A 23,087-nucleotide genomic window follows, 5' to 3' on the forward strand; every position below is an offset into this window, starting at 1 on the left:
ATTGAATCACGCGTACATATCGCTAATATATTTCAACTATTGTATCATACCTATCGCATCTATTCAAACATACAATTTTTGCTGGTAGTATGTATTTTAAATATATTGCCGTTACAAATGAAATTTTTAAATTTAAATTATGCAATTGCCTTTAAGGCTTGCTCAAAGTAATCCACCATCATGGGATACACTTCATCATACTGCTGTATATTCTTGCGTCGCGCATTATCACGATATCTTTGTAATGCCCCCGATATCAGCTCCAATTTCTCGCGCTCTGCCGTGTGCCCGTCGAGCCATTCTATTAAACGTTCATTGGACCAATTTGCTGTGGTGTGCGGTGATTGCAGCTCTGCTCCGGCATGGCCAAAGAGCAGCAACAGCACTATATAGCTAGGGACCAAGGAATCCGATCCAACTGTTTGCTTGACCAACTCTTGTGGCGTTTGCACTATCAACAGCGACATGGCGCGCAACAAACGCGACGGTTTGCCGAGCTCAGCCAAGTTGGGACAGAGAGGCTTCAATGCCTGTTCCATGTTCTGGCAATCTTGTTTCAAACGCTGCCTGCCCGCTGCACTCAACGGTCGCAAGATGCACAGATTATGTATAAAGAGTTCGATGCAACGCTTTGCGAGCTCCTGTCCACATTTGCTGGTCAATTCCTTGTCGTCGAATAGTTCAATATGATGCGACCAGGAGCGAGAGATAAACTCCTATAAATCAGACAAACTTGTGGTAATAAATGGTATATCAAAAAGAAGGAACTATCAAACCTGCAGCTCTTTCATGTACATCGATGGGCCCGTTGTGGATAGGCGATCTGTATTCAATCCCGGCTCCCGATGCATGCTTAAAATGATGATGCTGATGGTGGTAATAATCGATTCCATTATCTGCTGCAGTATGGTGCCAATTAGTAGGTCAGCCAGCTCCAAGGAACGTGCAATTGTGCCACTTGCTCCACCTGTTGTCTTCTCGAACTGCAGTTGCAAATCACGCAACATGCGACGTACTGAATCCTTGTAGTAGTAAAGCACATTCGCCAGCTGTGTGTTCTGCTGTTGCTGTAAATTGGGCATATCGACAACTTGCTTGGAGTCTGCCCCCAGCTTAATTTGTGCCTCCAACTTGGTGCACAATTCCTTGCCACAAGCAATGAAAACATTTGCAATTGTGGTGCTCAGGCGACTATCGATCAGTGCAGCACTCAGCTCAGTGGTTGCGACTCTGATGAAGTTGTCCACGGTCTCGTTACCAGGCAGTTCAACGCCAGCCAAACACGCCTTCAGGTTGGCTGCACATTTACTGACATAGCCCACTTCCAAGGGCGCAAAGAGTTCATTGTCGAATTGGAATTCATTGTGCAGTCGCTGCTCCAAGCCTCGTGCCGAGGTCAACAGCTTGGAGAGACCTTCCTGCAGCGTTTGATTCACATGTTGCGAGCACTCGTCGAATGATTTGCGCAATAATTGCTGCACACGTTGCCAGAAGCGTTGGGGAATGCATTGATCCGATGACTCGGAAGTGTAGCCAAATTGATTGATCTGCTCCAGAGATGTTTTTAGTAGCTTGATTTGGGTGCAACTTTCATAGAGTTCGTCGTATAGCAGCCAATGTAACGATTTCCAGAATTTGGCTCGAAAGTTCTGCGTCGTGGTCAATTGAGGCGCCTTGCCGGGTCCGCGAGCACTGTTGTTCCTGGCAGAGTTGGTTGGCGAGCGCATAGCATCGGCTTTGTTGAGCACTGAGATGTCTGTGCCAGCAAAGCATTCTTTAAGAGATTGCTCCATGTCCGCTATGAAGGTAGCCAGCAGATTTTCCAGCGATTTTTCCAACGTGTTGAAGTTCATGAAAATCTAAAAAAAATGTAGGGGGAGCAACTAGTAGAGAAGCATCTTAAGTTCTAGTTATTAAGTCCCATACTTTTAGTGCATTAACCACTTGCGTTTGATTGCGCTCCTGGAGTCCCGTGACCAACTGCATCTGCGTCAGATTGCGTATCTTTTGGCCGGAACTTATGACATACGCGCGCTCCTCCTGTATGAACTCAATGTCCTTCAGTTCCTTGTCCTCGATCAACTGACCTAACTCAAAGTGCAATTCTGCTTGCCGCAAAACGTCTTTGGTGCTCTTCAACTTGGCGGTCAACGTCAGCAGCGTGCCTGCTGAGCGTAATAGATGCGACACCTCATGCAGCCGGCCCAGAACCTGCGTCTGGTTCTCCACTAGTTGATATTGAGTGTCCACCTGATTCTTCAGACGATGTCCCGTGGCACGCACTCGTTGCACATCATCGGTTAACGTATTGAGAGCAGCATCGAAACGTCCAGCGTGCGTTGCTTGCTGCAGCAGAGCTCCATGCTTGTCGCGCACCTGCTGATGTAATTCCTCAGTGGTGTTTTGCAGACGCTTTGACAACTCCTGGATCTGGGCGCCAATCGTCAAATGAGACATCGACGATGTGTAGTCGTCATCATCTGTTTTTGGATCAACTGGCGACGTGTTGTCCTTGCTGGCATTGAGGCTACTCGTTGTCATTGTCTTCGATACCCTATTATGTTTAAGAATTTTATTATATTATTAGTTTCAAATTAATTTATTTAAATTAATTTAAATACGAAGAGAATAAACAAAACAAAAACACGTACATTGCAACGCAGCTGTAGCTCAACTTGGTACTTTTTAGGTATTTTACGGGCATATTTAATGTATTTTAATATGTTTGTTTTGTTTTGATGAAGTTTAAAAATGAATTGAATATTTGTGGTATTATTGAGAATATTAATTTATTATTTTATGTGCTGCCAGTTATGCTACTTACCAGCATACCTTTATTAATTCGTTTTAATTTAAATTTATCAACTGCGCTGCAGTGATTTTTCTCTCTTTCATTTTAGCATTTTTTTCTGAACAGTAAGTCCATATTTAGCGCTTTTCTGCGTGTTTGTTTTGTTTTCACGGCGAACATAAAAGAAAATATATTTTTTGTTGTATTATTATAATTTTGTTGTTTGGGGCTGTCGTCATGTCAGACGATATCAAAAAATATTTCAACGGTTTGCTGCACAAGTTGGTGACATTTAAATACCGTTATTAAAAAAGGGCGTCTGCTAATTGCTTTTGTATTTTCCTCACAGGGTCAGTGGACTTTACGTGATTCAGATAACGGACCGCGATGGAGTCCCGTTGCTTCGTGTTAGCCACAGTCAGGAGAAGAATGTAGATTTTGCATTGATGCCTTCACTTATCCCAACGTTCACCACAGCCAGCGATCAGGCCAGCAAACTGGGTTTGGGCCGCAACAAAACCATTATTTCCATGTACTCTAACTATCAGGTGGGTGTGACCAGCGTTCGCTGTTACCAGCTGTCTGCTTATCATTGATTGTTTTTATACCCTAGCTAGTCATATAGGGTAGAAGGGTGTTAAAAGTTAGTTGGTTTATGGACTTTCTACTTGATTTTATTTATTTATCATGATGCCTCACATTTATTGTTGTTATTGTTTTAGGTGGTGCAAATGAACAAATTGCCTTTGATCCTTACATTTGTGGGCGCCGAGGATTGCAATACGGGTCACATTCTAGCGCTGGAGCATCAGGTGGATGGGTATCTGGAGGACATCAAAATGGCCGTGACAGAGTCGTAGAAAGCGAGGAAAAAGAGCAGCAACAGCCTCATAGCATATGTGTAGTATATAGAATGTATATTTAAAAAATGAAACTTTTTACTTGGCTCTTAAATGCAGCATACATTGAATATTTGTCTACGACCGAATGCAAAATGAGCGCGCCTTTGATATACAAATATATATAGTACGTGGGGGAATGATCAGCAAAAATCACTTTACAATTACAAATTACATTTACTTCCATTAAGAACTACAAACTGCTAACCAGATCCAACGTTTCGTTTCAACTATCAATCTCTCGTTGTTGCTATCTTTCAAAGTTCATCGTGCTGATTCTGTTCGGCGGCCTGGAAAGCCTCGCTATCGCAGGCAGCTGGTGTCTCGAATTCGAAATAATATTCACACCGATTTGGCTCACTGACTCCCGTGATGCGTGGTTCCAAGGCGCACTTAATGTTGATCAGCGCTGAACGTTGTGGTCCATTCCAGCAAGCGGCACCATTCGAATACTTTTGTTTGCTATACTTGTCGCCCTCGCCCAACCATTGATCCCAGCGACCCAAAGTGGTTTCAGCGCCACCGTTGCGTGGCTTTTGTGACGCACGATCGAAGGGACACAAAGTGTAGACATATTCGCGATCCTCGAACGTATAACACTCGCCATCAAGTACCGCCCACTCCTCGTTACGGCCATAATCTTTGCCTTCCTGTTCGTCCAGCTCCTTGATTTCATGCTCAATTTCACGAATGTGGCGATCCACCTCATCGAAAGCATTGCGCGCCTCGTTGGCTTGTTCGATCAGTCGTTGTGTCTCAGGATCGTAATTGGGTGCGGCAGTTGATGTTTCTGAGTCGGCAGTGGCTTCTCCTACGCCCACATCGGGTTCGTCATCCTCTTCGTACTGATCCTCTTCATCTTCGTTGTCCTCTTCGCCATCGTGACCATGCTCATCAATTCCCAGTTCCATGTCCGCTTGTTCTACAATAGATATTATCAAAAACATTATAATTTCCAAAAAAGGTAGTTGGATAGGTAATTGGAACAGATTCTAAATAAGAATTTTGAGATAAACTCATCAAACTAATAGTCGAATTCCTACGAAACTATAATCTTAAAAGAATTGTACATCTAGAAATTATAAGTATACGGCTTTACTTACCATCATTGACTACTGGGGCCTGTGGGGCTTCAGTGCTTGGCACTTGAGGCTTTGGCTGCTCAGTCTCTACAACTGGCGGCTGGAAGAGACCTTCGGCCAGCATCTTCTGTGGCTTGATGCGTGGCCAGGCCAATGTGACAAAGGCATCCAGATCAACACGTTCGCGTTCATCCAAAAAGTATTTGGCCTCCTCGACAGTGACAACGCCATTGCGATCGCTGTCTAGATTCATGTCAACCATCAGTTCGGTGATCTCCACAAAGCCATCCTTGTTGGCATCGTAGCGCACAAAGCTGAGCGTCGCCTCCTGGCGCATTTGCTGTGGTTCCTGCTCCGCTTGCGCCGTCTCCGCATCCAGTTCACGCTGTTGCTCCTTGAAGGCCTCCATTGCTTCATTTTCTAAAGCTTCAGCGTTGCGCTTGAGCTGCTCCTTTTCAGCTTTCAGGCCCTCCTGTTCCTTGATCCGTGCTCCCAGCTCTGAGCGTCGTGCCGCCCGATCTGCCTTCAATTGTTTGCCGCGGGTAATCATTTCCTGTCGCTTCTCAGCGCCCCGCTTATGCAGCTCCGCAGCGTTGCGTCGCTCAATAGCTGCCGCTGCACCGAGTTCGTTGCAAGTATTGCCACAGCCCACGACGGGCAGCTCGTCGCTACCGTCGCAACAATCACAAATGCCGTCTTGCACCTGTGAACTGGGAATGTCCAGCGATTGATGGCCCTTGTTGATGCAATGGAATTTGGCTTGGGGACATGCTGAAGTGCCAGGTTCATCGCTGCCATCGAGGCAATCACAGTAATCATCGTTCACCTGAGTGAATGGTATCGTTTTGCTGCCATCCAAGCATGTCCATTTCCCATCAGAGCGCGGTTGATAGAGCGCCGCCTTAGCTAGTGAAACGCCGCGAGGACGCGGAACTTCGCCGCCATAAACGGAGGATACTGTGGCGACTGCGCATATTGCTAACAATACTAATTGTTTGTTTGTCAATCGCATTGTGAAAACTGAACCGTAGCAATTACGTGGAAATTTTACACTTGTAAATGCCGGTCGACAATTAAGTGTGGAGGCTAACGGTACCAAAAAAATACCAGAAACTGCAGACCATAAAATACTGATATATCGGTGCAAAATATCACTTCGGTTAATTATTATATCGAAATACAATTTTAAAAAATGACAAAGACGTTATTTTAATTGCCGAATTAATTTTATATTTTAATATTAATAAAATATTTAATTCTTGATAAAATTTTTTAAAATAAAAATATAATTAATTAGGCCATAATATGGGCCACATTGCTGCGATTATTAGGACGCATTGGCAGCACTGGCAAAACAGCTGCCGGTTTGTTATTCAACTATTTGCCTTACCTACAGCAGGGATAAAATAAATAAAGCAACACAATGGGTTTGCTGACACAAGTGTGGGCCAAAGCGGCGCCAGCAAAGGAGACTACTCCATCACCACCAGAAGCTGTGATACTGGCCGATGCTAAGCCAGTGCAAGATGTGAATAAAACGGCTGCCAACCCAGACACAACACCACCAGCAACAACGCCGGACAAAGAGCCAAAGGAATGGGGTTATGATCTCTATCCGGAGCGACGTGGTGAAGCTTACAAACCAAGACTGTCACACATCCTGTTTGGAAGCGAGGGCAAGGAGAGCATCGATCGCTACAAGTGCGAACAGAACGTTTATTGGTGCGTGAAGAATGGTCCGCTCGTCAAGCTGATGATGGGCGCCCTGCGCAGCTCCGGTTGCCCCATGGATCTGCGGCGTCACATCTCTTGTGAGGTTTGCGATCCCAGCGTAACTGGTGGCTATGATCCGGTGTTGAATCAGATTGTTGTCTGCCAGAATATGGCCAAAAACAAGAGTATGGTGCATGGCGTCTTAACCCACGAGATGATTCACATGTTCGATTACTGTAATAATGATTTGGATTTCCGCAATGTGGATCATTTGGCGTGCACTGAGATTAGGGCAGCTAATTTGGCACATTGTTCCTTCCTGAGTGCCATGATGCAGGGCGATGCTTCGCCATTTAATGTGAAGGAGGCGCATCAGGTGAGTAATCTCTACTTTAATCTAAAATCTATTATTACTAATAATCTTTCGAATCATGCAGAACTGTGTGAAATCCAAGGCCTTGGCCTCGGTGCTCGCTGTGCGCAATATTAGTCATCAGGCGGCTGTGGATGCAGTGGAGCGCGTCTTCCCCAAGTGCTATGCGGATCTGGAGCCGATTGGACGCCGAATACGCCGCAATTCGACAGACCAACAGAAGGCCTTCATGGAAGCCCCCATGTATGGCTACGATGTGTATTAGAAAATCAAGAGCAGCAGACTAATTCAATTAATCGCTGCAAAACGCAAATTATGTTTTAAGAATTAATGGCATAACATTAAATTAATTTTATGCATTATTTTCAAGGTTGAATGCAAATAAAATAAAATACAAGTCAATGATAGCTTTAAATTAAGCCAACAGTTGGTCCGAGAGTTTAGTTAACTATTGTGAATCATGGAGGACTGCGAAATTATTGGCATTCTAATCGAGTTTATAGGGGAAATCATATTTGGTTGTAAGTAGAGTGCTGTCTAAATCCTTGTTCTCTAACTAAACAGTCTGTCCTGCCAGCGGATAATTCGTATAATGATTATTCAGAATCAGTGGAAGATGATTAGGCGCTCGTCGAAACCATTTGGCATCCAACCAAGCATTAACAAAATAATATATTAATTAAATTACCACAAAAAGAAAGACAAAACAATTTACAAACTATAAAAACCCCCCGAAAACTCAAAAATCGGTTTCATAAAATGGATTGCTGGGCTTTGGTAGAGGCTTTGTTGGGTTTCTTCAACGATATGTTCTTCTCGGATATCAGTAAGTAGTACTATAATAGAAGATACCATAACGAAATAAATTTAAATTATATTTTCTAATTTTTGTAGCTGATGCACAGTACTTTGGCGATTATTATTATGATGAAGATTATCAATAATAATAATAGCAATTATCAATAATAAATATAATAATAATAAAGTGTAGAAATCATGAATGCAAGTTATTAATACAAATAAAAACAGTTCTGAGCACATTTACCCTTAAAAGCATTTCCACTGACCCAAATCACGCGCATCGATAAATTGAGGATTCGTGCGTTTGATTAGAATGAAATTACCGAGTTTTTGTCACGGCTCATTAAATGGTCGACAGACGATAAAGAATCCAAACCGCAAAATGGGCGTCATTTAGTCACAAAACGTTAAACACGGCAGCAGCAACAGCAAAAGCAACACACATAAATTAAGCATGTTCTGGGATCTATTGGGTGGCATTTTCGACTTTATAATGGGACTGATATTTCCAAGTAAGTGTGGACTTCGCTTCGTGGTGAAATCATTTGCAGTTGCAGTTTATTTTCAACAGGTTCCGGTGACGATGAGCCGGACTCCTCGGAGGTGGAAACAAATCCTTGAGATGAGCGCATCTTTGAATTGTGTTGTGTGCATTTCGCATAATATATATTTCGTTTTAATTCAAAAAACAGCAGTGCTTAATTATAGTCTATTAATTCGGAGTATATACCATGCATATATATAATTATATATATAAGTGGCTTTATTACATCTCCAAATAACTAAAAAGCCCGATTAAAATATACTATATACAGGAGATTGGCGAGACGAGTTGTCTCAGAACAATTTGTAGAGCTTCTTGAGCTCCTGCTTTTTCCACTTGGGCAGCTCATCAAACTCATAAAAGGACATTTTAAAAACTCCAACAAAGTCATCGTGCGTTAGATGAACCTGCAAGAAAAGAGAGTAGAAAAACATTTAATTCCGTTTGAATAGTTGTAAAGTAAAGATCTGAACTAACTTCACGTCGCAGCGGATTAATTTCGGGTGGCAGCATATCCATTTCCTGCACCAGCACAGAAAGCGGATACTTCTTGTGGCCATCAAAGTCCTTCTGATTGTTGTTCAGATGCAGAGCGGAGCCCTCACTGAGACCATTGCTGGGCGCCACGCTGCCCAGTTCCTGACGCATCTGCTCGTAGCTGAGAAAGTTCTGTGGAAGAAATGAATCAGTTATTTATTAAGTGAGGATTATCGCTCATTCTCTTGCCTTTCCCAGCTCATCGTGCCACGTCTCAAAGAAACCCTTAAACACATTGGGCTCCGCATATTGACGCACCACAGCCAATGCTGTGGCCGAGCGTCTACCAAATGGCGCATTCTGTACATAACTTTGGGCTATCGCAGTGTATTTATCACGCTCCTGGCGCAACGCCTTCGAGCCCAGCCAGACGTAAGCCAAGGTGCCTGTGTCCAGTATGTACGTGGAGTCGGCACAGAGATCCTTTTGGTCAAAGCCCAATATTTCCTCGCAGCGCAATTGTGTCTGCTGCCACCAGACGAGAAACAATTGCACTGGCGGTCTGGGTTTCGTTGGCATTGTGGTGTTCAAGTAGCAATTGTTGCTCAACGTGGGCGAAATATTGCCATTGCCACCGCCACTGTTGTTGCTGCCGTTGCACATGCTGCCGGCGCCGCTGCTGCTGCTGCTCGTAGTGCTGCTGCCACACGATTGCCCATTGATGACGAGCGTCTGATTGAAGTACATTGACACCGATTGCCAGAACTCTTTGCTCTCCTTGCCCTCCAGCATCAGCGAACTTTCGCCCAGTAGTGCGCCCACCGATTTGGCCATCTCTCGAGCATCGCCAGTGCTGCTCTGTCCACACCAGACCCACACATGACTCGTCTTGATGACATAGCAATCCTTGGAGCTGATCGCTGACAACGGATGCTCTTCGACAGCCTTGGAGTTGTAGCTGGCATCGCCATAGATCTTCAGCAAAAAGGTCTCCAGCATAATATTGGTCTTGAAGTCCCAATTGTGATTGTTATTGGAGTGCAGCAGCTCGCTGCGTTGACCTCGCATTATGATCAGTTTGCCCTCGAAGAGCTGTAAGAAATGTGGCGTCTCATCGAATTCGTAGAGCTGCACAAACATCGCCTCCGCGCCTTGCATCGACTCGAAACTAGTCATGGCAAAGCTATCTGCTTTGGCAATTGTCTCCGCCGATGCCTCCGAACCGTTCCACTGGTAGATGATGCTCTTGACGCCCACACTGGCCAGATCAGCGGGCACAACCGTGGCACACTGAAAAGTAAATAATAATAAAAATAATAACAATCTATTGCAGTATATGTGAGACCTTTTTTGCATATCAATTGCTTAACTTTCAGCTTCATTTGAGTTACAAAATAACAAATTTGACTAGGCACCCATAAAGCTTTTAATACTGCGGGTTACAGAAGCAATACCTTTAGCTTTTACTTAAAAATCGATTTCGACACTAGCTTAATAAGTTAATAGAAATACTGAATTGAAGATCATATCAATTAAACTTTTCGTCTGACATCTGCGTCTAAATCAATCATCAGATGAATTTGTAAATATAAATTTAGACTTCAATTTTCTACTTTACTATTTTTACACTTCCCTTACCTAAAAACACCTCTTCAATTCTGTTTAATTTACACATGAAAAGAGTAAAGCCTAAGCCACAACCACAGCCACAACGCTGTGCTGAAAGCGAACACAATTGGGCAACACATCAAAGAGTGTTGGCTGTTTGTTGGTCACTCACCTGAACGGTGTACTTGACCACATAGGAGGCGTTGGTGAAGACCGTCACTTTGGTGGCCGGCAGCTCGACCAGTTGATCGCCAAAGATGCGATACAAAACACGCTCGCCACGTCCATCGTCCACCAGCTGTGTGTCCGCTGCCATCTTGGGACGTTCACACAGCAGAACCGCATCCAATTTGCCAAACTTGGTGGACACAGGCTTGTGGCCTCGTGTATTATCCTGCCACACAGTCAGCCAGTTGCCAAACAAACGCTTAAACTCCACGGGTTCCTGTCCCTCGAGCACACGCACCACGAGCGTGCTGTTTGCATACTTCTTTTTCTTCACAAATGCACGTCCATTGCCCATGGCCGTGAGAGCATCCGCTTGAGTGGTTTGGGCGCCAACCCACAACCAAATGCTTTGGCCATAGTTGTCGAGCAGATAGACACCATGTGCATCGCTTAGATCATCCTTGCTGGGCATGCCCACGTCCAGTTGATCGAGATGCAATCGCCCACGTTGATTGCACTTGTAAATGCGAAACTTGTTGCTGCTGCCATTGATATCGCCATTCGTTTTGGAGTCATAGCTGTTGCTGTCCAGCTGCTGATTGGATTGAAAGACACGACGTTGCTGCAGTGGCAACACCATATTCCATGCCTGCTTGTGCTCCGCACTCATCGACTGCTCGTAGCCATCGTCAACGATGCAAATGGTGCCAGAATCCTTGCCTCGCTGTCGCTGCACCCAGGCGAGCGCACTTCGACGCTCAATCGAGGCACTCGAGCGTCCAATCCACACAAAGGTGATGGCCTCCATCTGCAGCACCATGATGTAATCCGAATTGAAGTGTGACCACTCAATCTCAGCCAGCTCAATGGCACGCAGCCATTTGCGACCGTACAGCTGAAAGAGACGCACCTTTTGAACCGAGTTGATCAAGGCGCCAGAGAGTACACTAGAAATGAAAAGAGTATTTATTATTAGATTATAGTCTGATTAAATATATAAGATTACTCACTCGTATCCCTTCTTGAAGTAGGAGAGAAAGCGTGCGCTTTCGTGATTCTGCGTCTCGCGATAAATGGACGCCACATTGCCTAGATACGAGTCCAGCTCCTGAATCTTGTGCACAACATTCGAGCGATTCTGTTCGCTGACATTGCTGCCCAGCCAATAATGTATGTAACGCTCCAACGGCACATTCGGCTTCTGCTCGCGTGTCTAGTGATCGAAACGAAAGATTAGTTGGCAATGGAAATGACATAAAAAAGAGTACTTACGATGGTCTCGTGATTCGCATAGTGTCCCACTAAACTCGATGCATAAATGATGTATGCACAGTTGTCGTAGAATGTTCCATATTGTGCTCGAGCAACGGCTTCTAAGCGATCCTCGTCGATCTTCCACAGCTCAAAGGTTAACGCATGCTTCGGCACCTTACGGAATGTGGCATCCACCTTCAAGTCGGGTATTGTGTTTGGACGCACCTCCTGTAAAAAATTATTTGAAATTGAATTAGTAAATTTACTTATTTATATTAAAAAATAAAAAAGTATTAATTGGAGTTAGATTATAGTATCTTTTACGATAAAATTGTATTCATCTTTTGGTTACGTTTTTTATGAATTTATATAATTAATTTAACTTTCAATATGTCAGTTGTTTATAGATTTTTTTAGGATAAAATTGTATCTATATTGTTACATTTTAATATGACAGCTTTGAGATAAAAATAGCATAATCTTAATTGCGTTAAACGGTTTAAGCTAATATAATATTAATATTAAACTTCACTTGCAGATCAATTTTTAATTTTAGTATGAATAAATATCATCAAATATTAATAATGATTAAATTCTAAAATAATTATTTAAATATTCTATATTCCAAACTATAACAAGTAGAAAAGGATTTAGTAAACCTGACTTCAATATTATTATTATTGACCCAAAGACAATTTAGACCTAATTTATTTTGCATATTTCCTACACTCTTAAGCGTGTATTGCCCATTACATAAAGTTAGCTTGGCTTTTAAGCTGAAATCAACTCCAATACAGTTATTATATGCTCTAGTCTTATTAAATTGCACTTTTAAAAGTCTGACGAAACGCATTGATCGACTTTCGCAGCTGCATTTTGTTAGACCACATATTTTGCTGTTGATTTCCACGCCTCAATTATGTGGCTTAATGACGCCTGTCAAGGCGCCATTTAAAGAGCTTGTTCGAAGACACTAAAACACCTTTCGAACGCTCTATAATTGTTGTCCACTCTTCAATCGATGCGACAGTTATCATCAAATGCCCCAAGGCGAACAAAACAGTTGAGCTTCTGCCTCTGACGGCTGTGACTGAAGGATGTGGATGTCGGTGATGCCTTGATCGACAACAGAAAACCAGACAAAGTAGTTTTGATTATTCGGGGACGGGTATTGAGATGGCAGTGTACGCTCTGCATTTTGCTTTTCCAATTTGAAGTGATAGTGAAAACTGTACTAGAGTGACGACTGCGACTCTGACTCTACGCAGCCAGTTTTTCTTTCTTTTTGTATTTATTTGTATTTTGTTTTTATCAAACATTAATTTTCTTATTTATTTATGGAGCGTGTGGAACGAGTGAAAGAAAGTGGTTTGAGTTTGTGTTTGGAGTTTTTTTTTTCGGGGCGGCGACCTTCGACTACGCAACCAGCTAACAGATCTTTATGTCATTAGCTTGTGGCTTTTTTTCATTTAATTAATAATCGTAATCAACCTTTGTCTTTGACTTATTTTCTTTCCATCCACTTTGATAACTTTTATTTACATTTTCATTTCCATTTCCATTTCCAGCTCCATTTTCATTTCCATGTATTTGCCAGCCAGCGTGTGTTCATTGACCAAAAACAAGTTCATGCTTCGCCTGGCTGGGTGATGGCATCACCACCATCATCAGCCTTCATCATCAGGCCCAAACGACATTTTATAGAAATCAGAGACAGCAATTATAATTGAAATTGTTATTCGAGTTATTTTTTTTTTCGTCTGCTCTCTTATATCTTTTGTTAGTCACATAAAATAACATAAATAAATTCGTCAAATTGCGCGCAAAACATTTTAATTAGTGTCTGGAAATGGCAAGTGAATTGGCTTGGTCCACATTGCACTTTGGGGCTGATAAAGACTGAAGATAGAAAGAGAGAAGATGGTGAGGCATCGTTTGGCAATTGACGCTATGATTGATTGGAGCCAAGATTGTACGCTGACAGCCAAACTACTATTTGTCACTTGGCCGTAAAAAGATGTCTACAAAAACAAAAAAAAAAAAACAAAACTGGAACATACCGCTATACACTCTGTGCTCCACATGATGATATTAGTCTATGTGTTTCTTCAACTTTCACACAACACAAGATTAATTAGTGTCATCATCAGGCCAAGAAATGTTCTAAGAAAGTGCCAGCAAACGAAAAGAAATCCACGTTGTTTTTTACAATCACAACAAATTAACAAATTAAAGCGTTTTCGTTAGAAATTTCATTACGCTAAGTTGTGGTTTTGGTCGCCCTCCACCCCCCTAAAATATAAATGATATAATATTTTTTCGTAGTATGTGAGTCCCCTTATAACAACAGCTCACGACATACAACACACGCGATTTTCTGTGTACTGTCTCTCTAATTGCAATTAACTAAAACAAACAACTAACAACTATTTGCCAGATTAAAAAGGTGAAAGACCCCCAAGAAAGCGAATTACATTCACGTGCATACATTACAGATGATATAAATGCGATAAACGAAACTGAAAACTTCTGAATGTAATTATGAAACTCGTGTTTATCGTCTCGTTAATGGTTCTAATTTGTCTAGAATTATAAATGGTTTAGTGTTTAGAGATAAACTAGATTTAATTATGCTTATATATACTAAAGAAAATTAATTTATTTTGGTTTTTTTAATGTTTATTATAGAAAAAGCGTGACTCGTAAAAAGAAATCCTGAGTTTATCTCAACAAGAAGTTTGAGTAAAAAATATTCACAACAAAGGACTTATATTTTGTTTCGTTTACCAAAAATAAAATGGTTCATTAAATTACAAAATTTATTGAGCTTCAAATTTTATTTAAGAATTATTTAAAGACGCTAAATATATATATCAAATCTCAAAAACTAGTTTGAGTGAAAAATATTTCCGACAAATTAGTTTGTTTTTTTTACTAAAAAGAAAATATTTCATGATATTACAAAATTTATGGAATTTTTGACTTTATTTAGGAATTATTTGAGGACGTTAAATATATATGCTTTATAATTAAAATTAATACAACTTACGTTGTATTTTCCTAATTAAACACAGTATTTTTAATCTGCAACATAAGTATCATGAAATTTCCTTTCCAAGATTAGCACTTTAATTTAATGACATAATATAAACAACCATAAAGGCCAAACACTTTGTGTTGACATTAATAAATAAAATTTCTCTGTTTCTGTGCAAACTCAAAACCTTTTTTAAAAGCGTGTTAAGCGCTGTCCAAACATCAAATAAATCGAATAAACGTTGCGAATGCACTTAATGCAATGATAATATATAAAGCGAATAGATACCAGTAATAATTATCAGCTTGTAATTGCCAAAGAGATAGAAAGAGAGAGAGCGAGAGAGAGAAGAGACTAGAAATTAACTTGTCGGCTTAGATGGAGTCAACTTGAAAGAGACAGTTGGATTTGATTGTGGGGATAGTGGGGAGGCAAAGATAGAAGACAGTCAGACATAAGTATGCATAATGAAAAGCCTGTAAAGTAAATACCGTTTCTTTTGGTGACAACGTTATCTCCATTTTGATGCCGTTGTTGTTGCAGTTGCAGTTGGAGTTGCTGTTGTCGCTGTCGTTATTCGACTGTCTCTTGCAATATTGGAGAGCAACAGGTAGGCAGCCTTGAACTAGTTTTCAATTGCCGGCGAGCACTCAAAGTGAAATCCTTTTCCAAACTCGATTTTCTTACGCGCACCACAAATTTGAACTATTTCTCTTTTTTTTGTTTTGTGTTTTCTTATATTTTTGCGTACTTTTTTTTTTGCTATTTTTATGATTAAAATATTGTTTTTTTTTTTTGTTTATCGTTTACTTGAGAATTTGGTTGAGTAAATAAATTGTAGTAAAAGTGATTAGAAGTCCAATGAATCAAAGATCGAGGAAAATCGAGGCACCTTTCTCACAATCTTGCCACTCGCGTGAGATTCGCGACGTTGTGGAAACGAAACCGTTAAGAAGAGCACTGCGAGGAGACTGCCAACTGACTGAGTGATGGGTAACGGGTTGAAAAAGTTGGTAACTGGCTGGTAAAGCTGCTGCTACTCGACCGGCGACCGAGTGCGTTGTCGCTGCCAGAAAGCCAAATGCAGACTGGTCGACGCAAATGCCGAGCCACCAAGTTTATGGCCAAGAGACACACGAGTTTAGCCAACTGGGAAGCGTTTTTGGTTGTGACTCAGACACGACAACGAAGACAACGACGAAGCCTAAGACCAAGTCTTCGTTTGCGACTTCAACTCTAACTGCGATTGCGAGTCGGGAGTCGCGAGTTGGGAGTGTAGCATGAATGAAATTATCAGTTATGTGTCTTTGGCTCTAAGAAAAGTGAGAAAAGCGCAGAAAGCGCAGCATTTTACTTTGTGGTTTCTGAACAGTGAGAGGAGGCAATGCAGAGCTTAAAGCCAACGGAACATTAGCTATGTGCATAATGCCACTTGATATAAGTAACAGATAGATAAACAAGCATACAGAAACAAAAGGGATAGTTGTTATTCTGGCATTACCCTCTAAGTACTTGCACTTACTAAAAACACAAAGAGTCTTATGATTGAGCTGGCAAAGAGGTGACAATTCCTAAGAAGAAGAGTTTGAAACTTGATTAATATTAAGATTCTAATTTAGAGATTGAAAAATTGTTATTGAGGTGTCATAAGATTTTTGTGTATACTACTCAGTAAATACTTTAAAAATATAAAAAAATTGAAAACGTTTAGTTTTTGAATTTTAAAGACCAGAGCATCTATCCAGCAAGAGCTACGTTATAATTATAGAGTATTTTTTCTTAAACATTTCTATTTTTAATTATTCAGAGCACAGCATCTAAAACATTGCTTAGAGCTATAAACTACTTAACAAAATGTTGGCTATGAGTTCTACACATTAATATTTTTAAAATTATATATTTTAGTGTTCTAAGATCAGTCTATAAAAAGTAAATATTAGTTTGCTATTTATTGCAAACTGCTTTCGCCTATGTTTCTTGAATTAGGAGATGAATATTAAAAGCTTTTTATTAGAAATATAATCGCATAGCATAGTAGCATATTAATATAATTAGAATGCCTATTCAAATATATTTTAACTTTAGTGTAATTTTCTGTTCTTAAAATAACAATTGCTCAACATTAATTTTCGTGTTATTTTTAATTCAAATTGAGATTTTGTACAATCGGTTTGATATTTATTAGAAATTATTTTCAATTGTAAATTTTTTATGTGATGTTAGCAACATCAAATAATTTGAATACCTCATTAAAATTTAATGAAATTTTCTGTCCTTAAATTGACAATCGCTCAACATTAATTCTCTACTCTTAACTCAATAAATTGAGCTTTGTAAAATTGGTTTGCTATTAATTAGAAATTATTTTCAACATTCAGCATTGATTTATAATTTAAGGATGTATTTTAAGATTGTTTTCTACGATTTTAGCTATCCAAAATAATTTGAATACCTCATTAAACTCTAACGTAATTTCCTCTCCTTAAAAAAGCAATCGCTGAAGATTAATTTTCACTGTTGTTAGTTTAATAAATTTAATTAGCTTTTTTGAGAGGCAGTTCCTGGCCAAAAAGCATATTTGTTAGTCGCTTTAAGCTTATTTGTCTTCCGTATTAGCCACTTGTTGTATTGACATTTTCCATATGCAATCATGCATTGTATATAGTGAGAGGAGGTAAACATAAGTACTACTTCAACGACAGATAGATAGATAGATGGATGGCAACTATCAGGTTTCCGATGGGTTTGTCAGCTGCTTTGCTTGGCTGGGCATTTACTTTTATGATTTATGCATAAAAGAGATAGACCGACTGTCAGTTCGATCGCCCGACGACGTATCGTCTATAATCATTAGTCGCAGAGCCCAAGGGAAACAATGGAGATTCCCCTATCTTCACTCTCCTCTCTCTTTCTGCTATGTGTCTGTGTCAATTTCCCGGTGAAAAGCATTTGAAATGTTGGCGAACTTGCTTTATGATTTGTTTAACAATTTGATGTTTTGTTTTGTAGTTTTTTTTTTTTTGGATTTGAACGCAATTAAGCCAAAATGTTGGTAATCGCTTTGCTCGACGGCTCCTTAATGAGTCAAAGTATTTGTGTGAAGCGTGAAAGACGCTAATGGGCCTATATACTAAGTAGTAAGCGCCTTGGGTCTTCAACGGAGTACATGTATCTGTATGATTTCTGTTGTTGCATTTGTATCTGTACCTTTATATGTAACGCCTGACCATTGTTATTGGTTCGAGTGCAACAATAATGCTGCCTTTCAAAAAAACAAAAATAAAAACAAACCGCATCGACTCACACATATTTTCCCTCTGCAACATTTTCAAATAGATCGCAGACTTTGACTTCAACTTCGACTCTGACAAGTTCAATCAACCGTTGAGGTTGAGGCGTGAACCAAAACGAAAAATGGAGGTAAAAAAAATGAAAGCAAAATGTAAATGCAAAGCATTTGCCATTGGAAATGTGCGACTTTTAGCATATTGAAAAGAAGAAAAAATTCAACAAAATAAAACTGCAAAATATGATGAAAAATGTAATTTACAATTTATGGTAATTACACACGTCAAGACACAACAATTGACTTTTCCTTTTCTTTTCATTTCTGTTGTTGTTGTTGTTATGTTTTTGGTCTACAACAATCTTATTGTGTTTGCTTTGGTTTTTCCTTTGGATTTTCTTGTGCAGTCTGTGTAGACTCACCTCAAGACAAACACCCATTAACGACATTTACGTAAAGTTTAAACAATGCCAGCATATTAAATGCATTTTACTTACTGGCTAACAACAATTGCAACAACAACTCTACAACCTGACTGCGATTGGCAAAAGCAGGGAAATATCAAAGAAGGGGGCCAAAGGGGAGGAAAACCCGGAGCACGTTCAGTGCAAAATGTACCGCTTTGATTTTTCTTTAGTATTCCATCTGCTTTTAGCCCCGCTAGCGGTGATTGTGCCGATTTGTGTTTTTCTTTCATTCGCACACTCTCAGCTTCAGCTGGCCTTTTCATTAGCCAACCAACAACAACAACAACAACAGCAAATGCTGCGCATCTCTCTGAAGATGGCTAAACTATGGCAAACACGCTGCCCGACTGCGACTCCAATTCCAATTCTGATTCCCCATGCTGTGGTTAATTGCCAGCGCACAGAGCAGGCCAAGACCAGACTAGACAACTCTAATAGACAACAACATGAGCACAGCTGTTTCCATCACAAATGGAAATGTATTCTTTTTCTGTAATTCTTTTTCTTTTTTGCGTTTTGTTTTCCAGTTGTAAATACACTGAATATGTCATCAGGTGTGTGATGTGTGGAATTTAATGATCTTGTCCAAAAGTGTGTGCACTTGAAAGTTACTCGACAAAGTGATTCATTACAAAAGTGGTTACCTCTTTGTAATTAATTGATTTGAAGAAGTGTTTAATGGTGCTTAAGACTTTCGAGTTTTCATATTAAATTCGTCTTAAAAATTTCCTATCAAGAGTTATACTAAAGATTTTGAATAATATAAGCTGAACTGAATTGAAGTATTTTGATCTAAATCTCTTTACAGATTTCTCATTTAAATTAATTGCAATTCAAAATTATGTTTTTAAAACAATCTTAACTTCATGACAAACTGAATACCTTTTAAAAAATATATAAAACAATATAATATCTCAAAGTATCACCCTTTAAAGTAAAAATTTTAGGTCGATTACCAAACCTAAATGCAATATTCACAAAATGTACAAAATTTAGTTCGATTACCAATATTACTACCGAACCCCTTTCATAATTCAATTTTCTATCAACATTCAAATTTCAGTAAAAAGCAGAAGCAATAAAAAGAGTTATGTCACCATAACAGATAAACAAGAATAATAAATTTTGAAAATAGAAAATGGAATTATAGCTATTGTTGTCATACAAAAAGGTAAACAAAACGCAACTCTGAAAAGAGTAACTAAAATTCGATTCGGGATGAAGTCATAACGAGTTCGATGCTAACAGTAATAATAATAAAATATATTGGGTTATTGTGCTGAAAATGCATTTAAGAGCAGCATTTCGAATTGTTAATTTGTTTTGATAATGCACAAGCCAAGCGCCGCGATTAATCAATTCGAATTCGAAAGGCAACCAAAGATACGAGATTTATCGAAGAGGAGGAGGAAACTCATTTTAGGAAATTTGTTGCATTTCTCTGGATTTGGAGTTGGATTTTGTTTTTGCTACCGTTAGGATCCGATTGGTAATTGTGAGCATATCGAAAATAAATCCAAGACAACTGACAAAATCTCTCTCAAGTGGAGGTGAAGAAGGAGGAGTTTGTGGTTGATGTTGCTGTTGTTGATGTTGCTGCTGTTGTCTGTCTTCCCACGCCGAAAGCTTTTGAGATGTGGGTGCGAGTTGCAAGACAAAGTTCAAAATAATTTCAGGTACCGTGTATTATGGTATTACATTGTGGGTGCTCGACTGGTAAAGAAAGCAGGCAAGCAAAAGGGCAGGCAGTCAGATAGTCAGACAGTGGAGTGATTGCACAAGAAGTTGAACAACAATTGCTTGAAGTTAACCCATAACAGTCAAACAAGCGAGAGCAACAGCTGCTGTGGCTGCTCATGTTGCTGCTGCAGATGTACAGTAACCGTTATTTAACAGTTATTTAACATGCAATTAACCTGACCCATACTAAAAAATGCAAATATATGGCCCGGCACAGTTGAGCCGCGTCGAGATAAACCCTCCAGTATTCCAGTTCAGTTCAGTTCAGCTCAGCTCAGCATCGGGAGCTGGAGCTAAAAACCTCGCCTCCGAATGTTATGGTGCAATAACTTTCTAACCAAAAAAAAAGACCAGAAAGAAAGAGACTAGTTTGCCTATTCTTCTATCTCGCTCTCTCGGCGGGGGTCATTCATCTTAATTATCACACGGCCCAAAAAGAAAAACCTTCCAAATTAAACAAAAATGCTACTTTAATGGGCTTGGAAATTCATTAGACAAAGGCAGAGCAAACCCAAAAGAGAAAAAAACAAAATATGATCACATCCCCATTTTGACTAGCCTCTAAAACACAGTCCATTGCTGACCATTTGCATTGTGCGCCCAGAGAGCGAGTAGATCTGAGATCTTAGATGGTAGACAACTGGGTCTGGCCCATCAAAAATTTGTAGAATTAGAAAGCTCTTGGTCTAGTCTGCAGTGTTTGCTAGCCGTAGAAATTATTCCCACCTTTATGGCCGACCTCTTCGTGTTCGTTCTTTTTTTTTGGTCTTGTTGGGTTGTCTAATCACCGGAAGCTATCTCTAAGCATCTATCTGTGCATCGGATCAGTAGCAGACACGCTTAATTACAAAAGCCGCGTCTCCCATTTCCAGCTGCGCTTTTCGTTCACATTCACATTCAAGATACATAAATCTATTTTCATAGCATCCCATCGAGTTTCGGGTGTATATTCAAATTGTGTAACGTGTTCAAAGTGTTTGTTTTCTCTTCAAAGTTTGCCTTGCTAATTAGACACGTTTTGCTTGATTTCTTCCAGAATATGACTCCTCGTTTTATATATAGAATAGAGTTGTGTGTCATCGATATTGTGCAGCTATCTAACGGTAGCATTTCTACGACAACTTGTGTTACTATTGGAATATTACTTGTTATTGATATTTTATCTGAATGTTATTTTGAAGAGACAGTAGATTGCCTCTAGATACCTTTTCTATAAATACTTCGTTATTGAAGAGGCAATTTATCAAGCATAAAGTGATGAGATACAGTAAAAGAAATTCTAATATTCGAATTCGATCTATTTGATATACATGTATACTTTCTGGAAATTATTTTCTTCTTAGATTTTTCTATACAAAATAAAATAAACTCTATATCAAGTAAATTATTTTTTCACATCTCTTAAATTTAATCTGTCGACACATAGAAATCGCACCATTTATGAATAATCAAATAATTAACAAGTTATGTTGCATTATCTAATATTACATAGATAAATTATTATTATTATCTGACATCTATTGAACGTAATCTAGCGACTAACTATGAACAATTACCTCTCAATTAAATGTATTAATAGAAGCAATTAATTATTGTTGATATTACAACAAAATGTAATTTTTAAAGCATTTGGGTAATTAATTCATTATGAATCAAAGTATGTCAACATAAAACTATGTACATATGTCGAAATACTGAATATGTGGAGAACGTGTCTGGTTAGATTTCCTTCTACGGTACTTTAAATTGAATAGAAATGTCATGATCTACAAATACGTTTTCTATGCTCACGTTTGAAAAGCGAGACTCAAACCTAGAAATGAACCCTTCTCTTGAACATGACTATGTAAATTTGGTTACACTTCTTCTTCTTGCAATGCGATTGTTTTTGTTTTCTGCTTTGCAATTACCTTTCGTGCGCAAGTGGGACAGACGTATTGTGTGTACATTCGGTATCTTTGATTATGCTATTAAAGTACCAATTAATGTACATTGGTAAATATGTACAATTTAAAGATGTCTTCATGCATATGTATGTAGTCAGTTTTAATAGCATTGTTAGCACATGCAATAAATCAGCATTTTAATGCTTATTTTCACACTCACCTGCTTAATGAAGTTAAACGGTGGCATTTTGTTCGCACTAATTCGCGGTTGTTTTAGACGTCGTCTTTATTGTAGTTGTTGTTGTCATGCAAAAACACAAAGCACAAAAGCGAAATGAAGACAAACTGCAAGCGACAAATGCAGCAAAGCAGCTGTCTTTTTTATGGCTATTGTTGCAGTTGTTTGGTATTGTTGTTGTGATGTTTGTGTTGCAGTGTTGCAGTTGCGCCAGCAGTTGTTGCACATACAAAAGAGACTTACAAGTGCCGCTCCCCAATTAGTGCAACACCAACAAATTAAAAACAATTTAAATCTTTTTCGCACTCCTTTAGAGCTGTCACCAAAGCAAAGAGCGGCGTCTCTTTTTCTTAGCTTCGCTTTGCTTTGCTATTTTCGCAAATTTACCGTTACACAAAACACTCGACAATGTGTACACACTTACAAATTGGGAGAGCAAGCCAGCAAGTGAGAGAAAGGTAGATAGAAAGAGAGAGCGCGCGCGTGTGCAGATTCAGATCGTGTGCTATAATTAACGTTTGTTGTTATTGTTGCTGATGTAGTAGTTGCTGCTGCTTTTTGCGTAATTCATAATTTCTTGCGAAAATTGTGCAGCGGAAATAAAAGCTCTTTCGCACTTTCCAAACAAATTAACCCGAATTGTAAACGGAAGCACAAAAGGCAGGCAACTGCTCTTATTAAACACAAGCACACAAAACAATTGAAAATGCGTGAGCGTGGCTT

The 23,087-nt window shown here is 39.6% G+C and overlaps 6 protein-coding genes and 1 long non-coding RNA gene across 11 annotated transcripts; 4 read left to right on the top strand and 3 right to left on the bottom strand.

Annotated features, from left to right (window-relative positions):
* Positions 1-61: 61 nt before the first annotated feature.
* On the bottom strand, positions 62-2,954 carry LOC117563932 (conserved oligomeric Golgi complex subunit 5). 3 transcript variants are annotated; one of them, XM_034242505.2, is made up of 4 exons: positions 2,825-2,954; positions 1,927-2,554; positions 777-1,859; positions 62-716 (listed from the first exon to the last, which is right to left on the bottom strand). In XM_034242505.2, the coding sequence occupies exons 2-4, from the start codon at positions 2,539-2,541 to the stop codon at positions 138-140; spliced, it is 2,277 nt and encodes a 758-aa protein (XP_034098396.1). In that variant the 5' UTR covers positions 2,542-2,554; positions 2,825-2,954; the 3' UTR covers positions 62-137. The 3 variants fall into 3 exon arrangements, with proteins under 3 accessions (XP_034098396.1, XP_051859005.1, XP_034098395.1); XM_052003045.1 differs by having other exon boundaries at positions 2,833-2,950; XM_034242504.2 differs by lacking the exon at positions 2,825-2,954 and adding an exon at positions 2,652-2,732.
* A 14-nt stretch (positions 2,955-2,968) lies between these two features.
* LOC117563935 (ragulator complex protein LAMTOR3 homolog) lies at positions 2,969-3,786 on the top strand. Its single transcript, XM_034242507.2, has 3 exons — positions 2,969-3,072; positions 3,141-3,339; positions 3,514-3,786. The coding sequence occupies exons 1-3, from the start codon at positions 3,029-3,031 to the stop codon at positions 3,649-3,651; spliced, it is 381 nt and encodes a 126-aa protein (XP_034098398.1). The 5' UTR covers positions 2,969-3,028; the 3' UTR covers positions 3,652-3,786.
* On the bottom strand, positions 3,692-5,852 carry LOC117563934 (glucosidase 2 subunit beta). Its single transcript, XM_034242506.2, has 2 exons — positions 4,794-5,852; positions 3,692-4,612 (listed from the first exon to the last, which is right to left on the bottom strand). The coding sequence occupies exons 1-2, from the start codon at positions 5,782-5,784 to the stop codon at positions 3,948-3,950; spliced, it is 1,656 nt and encodes a 551-aa protein (XP_034098397.1). The 5' UTR covers positions 5,785-5,852; the 3' UTR covers positions 3,692-3,947.
* A 253-nt stretch (positions 5,853-6,105) lies between these two features.
* On the top strand, positions 6,106-7,256 carry LOC117565319 (mitochondrial inner membrane protease ATP23 homolog). Its single transcript, XM_034244359.2, has 2 exons — positions 6,106-6,861; positions 6,923-7,256. The coding sequence occupies exons 1-2, from the start codon at positions 6,196-6,198 to the stop codon at positions 7,121-7,123; spliced, it is 867 nt and encodes a 288-aa protein (XP_034100250.1). The 5' UTR covers positions 6,106-6,195; the 3' UTR covers positions 7,124-7,256.
* A 30-nt stretch (positions 7,257-7,286) lies between these two features.
* LOC117565321 (uncharacterized) lies at positions 7,287-7,895 on the top strand. The gene is made up of 3 exons (XM_034244361.2): positions 7,287-7,379; positions 7,436-7,684; positions 7,753-7,895. Exons 1-2 carry the CDS (start codon positions 7,319-7,321, stop codon positions 7,480-7,482), a joined length of 108 nt encoding a protein of 35 aa, XP_034100252.1. The 5' UTR covers positions 7,287-7,318; the 3' UTR covers positions 7,483-7,684; positions 7,753-7,895.
* A 170-nt stretch (positions 7,896-8,065) lies between these two features.
* Positions 8,066-8,448, top strand: LOC127565254 (uncharacterized). The gene is made up of 2 exons (XR_007954624.1): positions 8,066-8,171; positions 8,231-8,448. It is a non-coding gene; the product is annotated as an uncharacterized LOC127565254 (long non-coding RNA).
* LOC117565317 (villin-like protein quail) lies at positions 8,400-22,881 on the bottom strand. 3 transcript variants are annotated; one of them, XM_034244357.2, is made up of 8 exons: positions 22,789-22,881; positions 22,347-22,410; positions 11,729-11,938; positions 11,467-11,669; positions 10,461-11,403; positions 8,930-9,970; positions 8,681-8,872; positions 8,400-8,610 (listed from the first exon to the last, which is right to left on the bottom strand). In XM_034244357.2, exons 2-8 carry the CDS (start codon positions 22,371-22,373, stop codon positions 8,497-8,499), a joined length of 2,730 nt encoding a protein of 909 aa, XP_034100248.1. In that variant the 5' UTR covers positions 22,374-22,410; positions 22,789-22,881; the 3' UTR covers positions 8,400-8,496. The 3 variants fall into 3 exon arrangements, with proteins under 3 accessions (XP_034100248.1, XP_051858895.1, XP_034100246.1); XM_052002935.1 differs by lacking the exon at positions 22,789-22,881 and having other exon boundaries at positions 22,347-22,720; XM_034244355.2 differs by lacking the exons at positions 22,347-22,410; positions 22,789-22,881 and adding an exon at positions 15,239-15,825.
* Positions 22,882-23,087: the final 206 nt, after the last annotated feature.

Source organism: Drosophila albomicans, chromosome 2L, assembly GCF_009650485.2.
Source record: "Drosophila albomicans strain 15112-1751.03 chromosome 2L, ASM965048v2, whole genome shotgun sequence".
NCBI classification, from domain to species: Eukaryota; Metazoa; Arthropoda; class Insecta; order Diptera; family Drosophilidae; genus Drosophila; species Drosophila albomicans.

Excerpts from the sequence above, each read along its gene's own strand:
- LOC117563932 (XM_034242504.2), bottom strand. The coding sequence starts at position 2,704 with ATGCCCGTAAAATACCTAAAAAGTACCAAGTTGAGCTACAGCTGCGTT. Across the intron at positions 2,555-2,651 it reads AGCTACAGCTGCGTTGCAAT|GGTATCGAAGACAATGACAA; the intron begins GTACGTGTTTTT and ends TAAACATAATAG. Across the intron at positions 717-776 it reads TGTACATGAAAGAGCTGCAG|GAGTTTATCTCTCGCTCCTG; the intron begins GTTTGATAGTTC and ends TCTGATTTATAG.
- LOC117563935 (XM_034242507.2), top strand. The coding sequence starts at position 3,029 with ATGTCAGACGATATCAAAAAATATTTCAACGGTTTGCTGCACAA. Across the intron at positions 3,073-3,140 it reads TTCAACGGTTTGCTGCACAA|GGTCAGTGGACTTTACGTGA; the intron begins GTTGGTGACATT and ends TTTTCCTCACAG. Across the intron at positions 3,340-3,513 it reads CCATGTACTCTAACTATCAG|GTGGTGCAAATGAACAAATT; the intron begins GTGGGTGTGACC and ends TTATTGTTTTAG.
- LOC117563934 (XM_034242506.2), bottom strand. The coding sequence starts at position 5,784 with ATGCGATTGACAAACAAACAATTAGTATTGTTAGCAATATGCGCAGTC. Across the intron at positions 4,613-4,793 it reads GGCCCCAGTAGTCAATGATG|AACAAGCGGACATGGAACTG; the intron begins GTAAGTAAAGCC and ends TATCTATTGTAG.
- LOC117565319 (XM_034244359.2), top strand. The coding sequence starts at position 6,196 with ATGGGTTTGCTGACACAAGTGTGGGCCAAAGCGGCGCCAGCAAAGGAG. Across the intron at positions 6,862-6,922 it reads ATGTGAAGGAGGCGCATCAG|AACTGTGTGAAATCCAAGGC; the intron begins GTGAGTAATCTC and ends CGAATCATGCAG.
- LOC117565321 (XM_034244361.2), top strand. The coding sequence starts at position 7,319 with ATGGAGGACTGCGAAATTATTGGCATTCTAATCGAGTTTATAGGGGAA. Across the intron at positions 7,380-7,435 it reads AGGGGAAATCATATTTGGTT|CGGATAATTCGTATAATGAT; the intron begins GTAAGTAGAGTG and ends CTGTCCTGCCAG.
- LOC117565317 (XM_034244355.2), bottom strand. The coding sequence starts at position 15,268 with ATGGAGATAACGTTGTCACCAAAAGAAACG. Across the intron at positions 11,404-11,466 it reads TACTTCAAGAAGGGATACGA|TGTACTCTCTGGCGCCTTGA; the intron begins GTGAGTAATCTT and ends TTTCATTTCTAG. Across the intron at positions 8,873-8,929 it reads GGCACGATGAGCTGGGAAAG|AACTTTCTCAGCTACGAGCA; the intron begins GCAAGAGAATGA and ends TTTCTTCCACAG.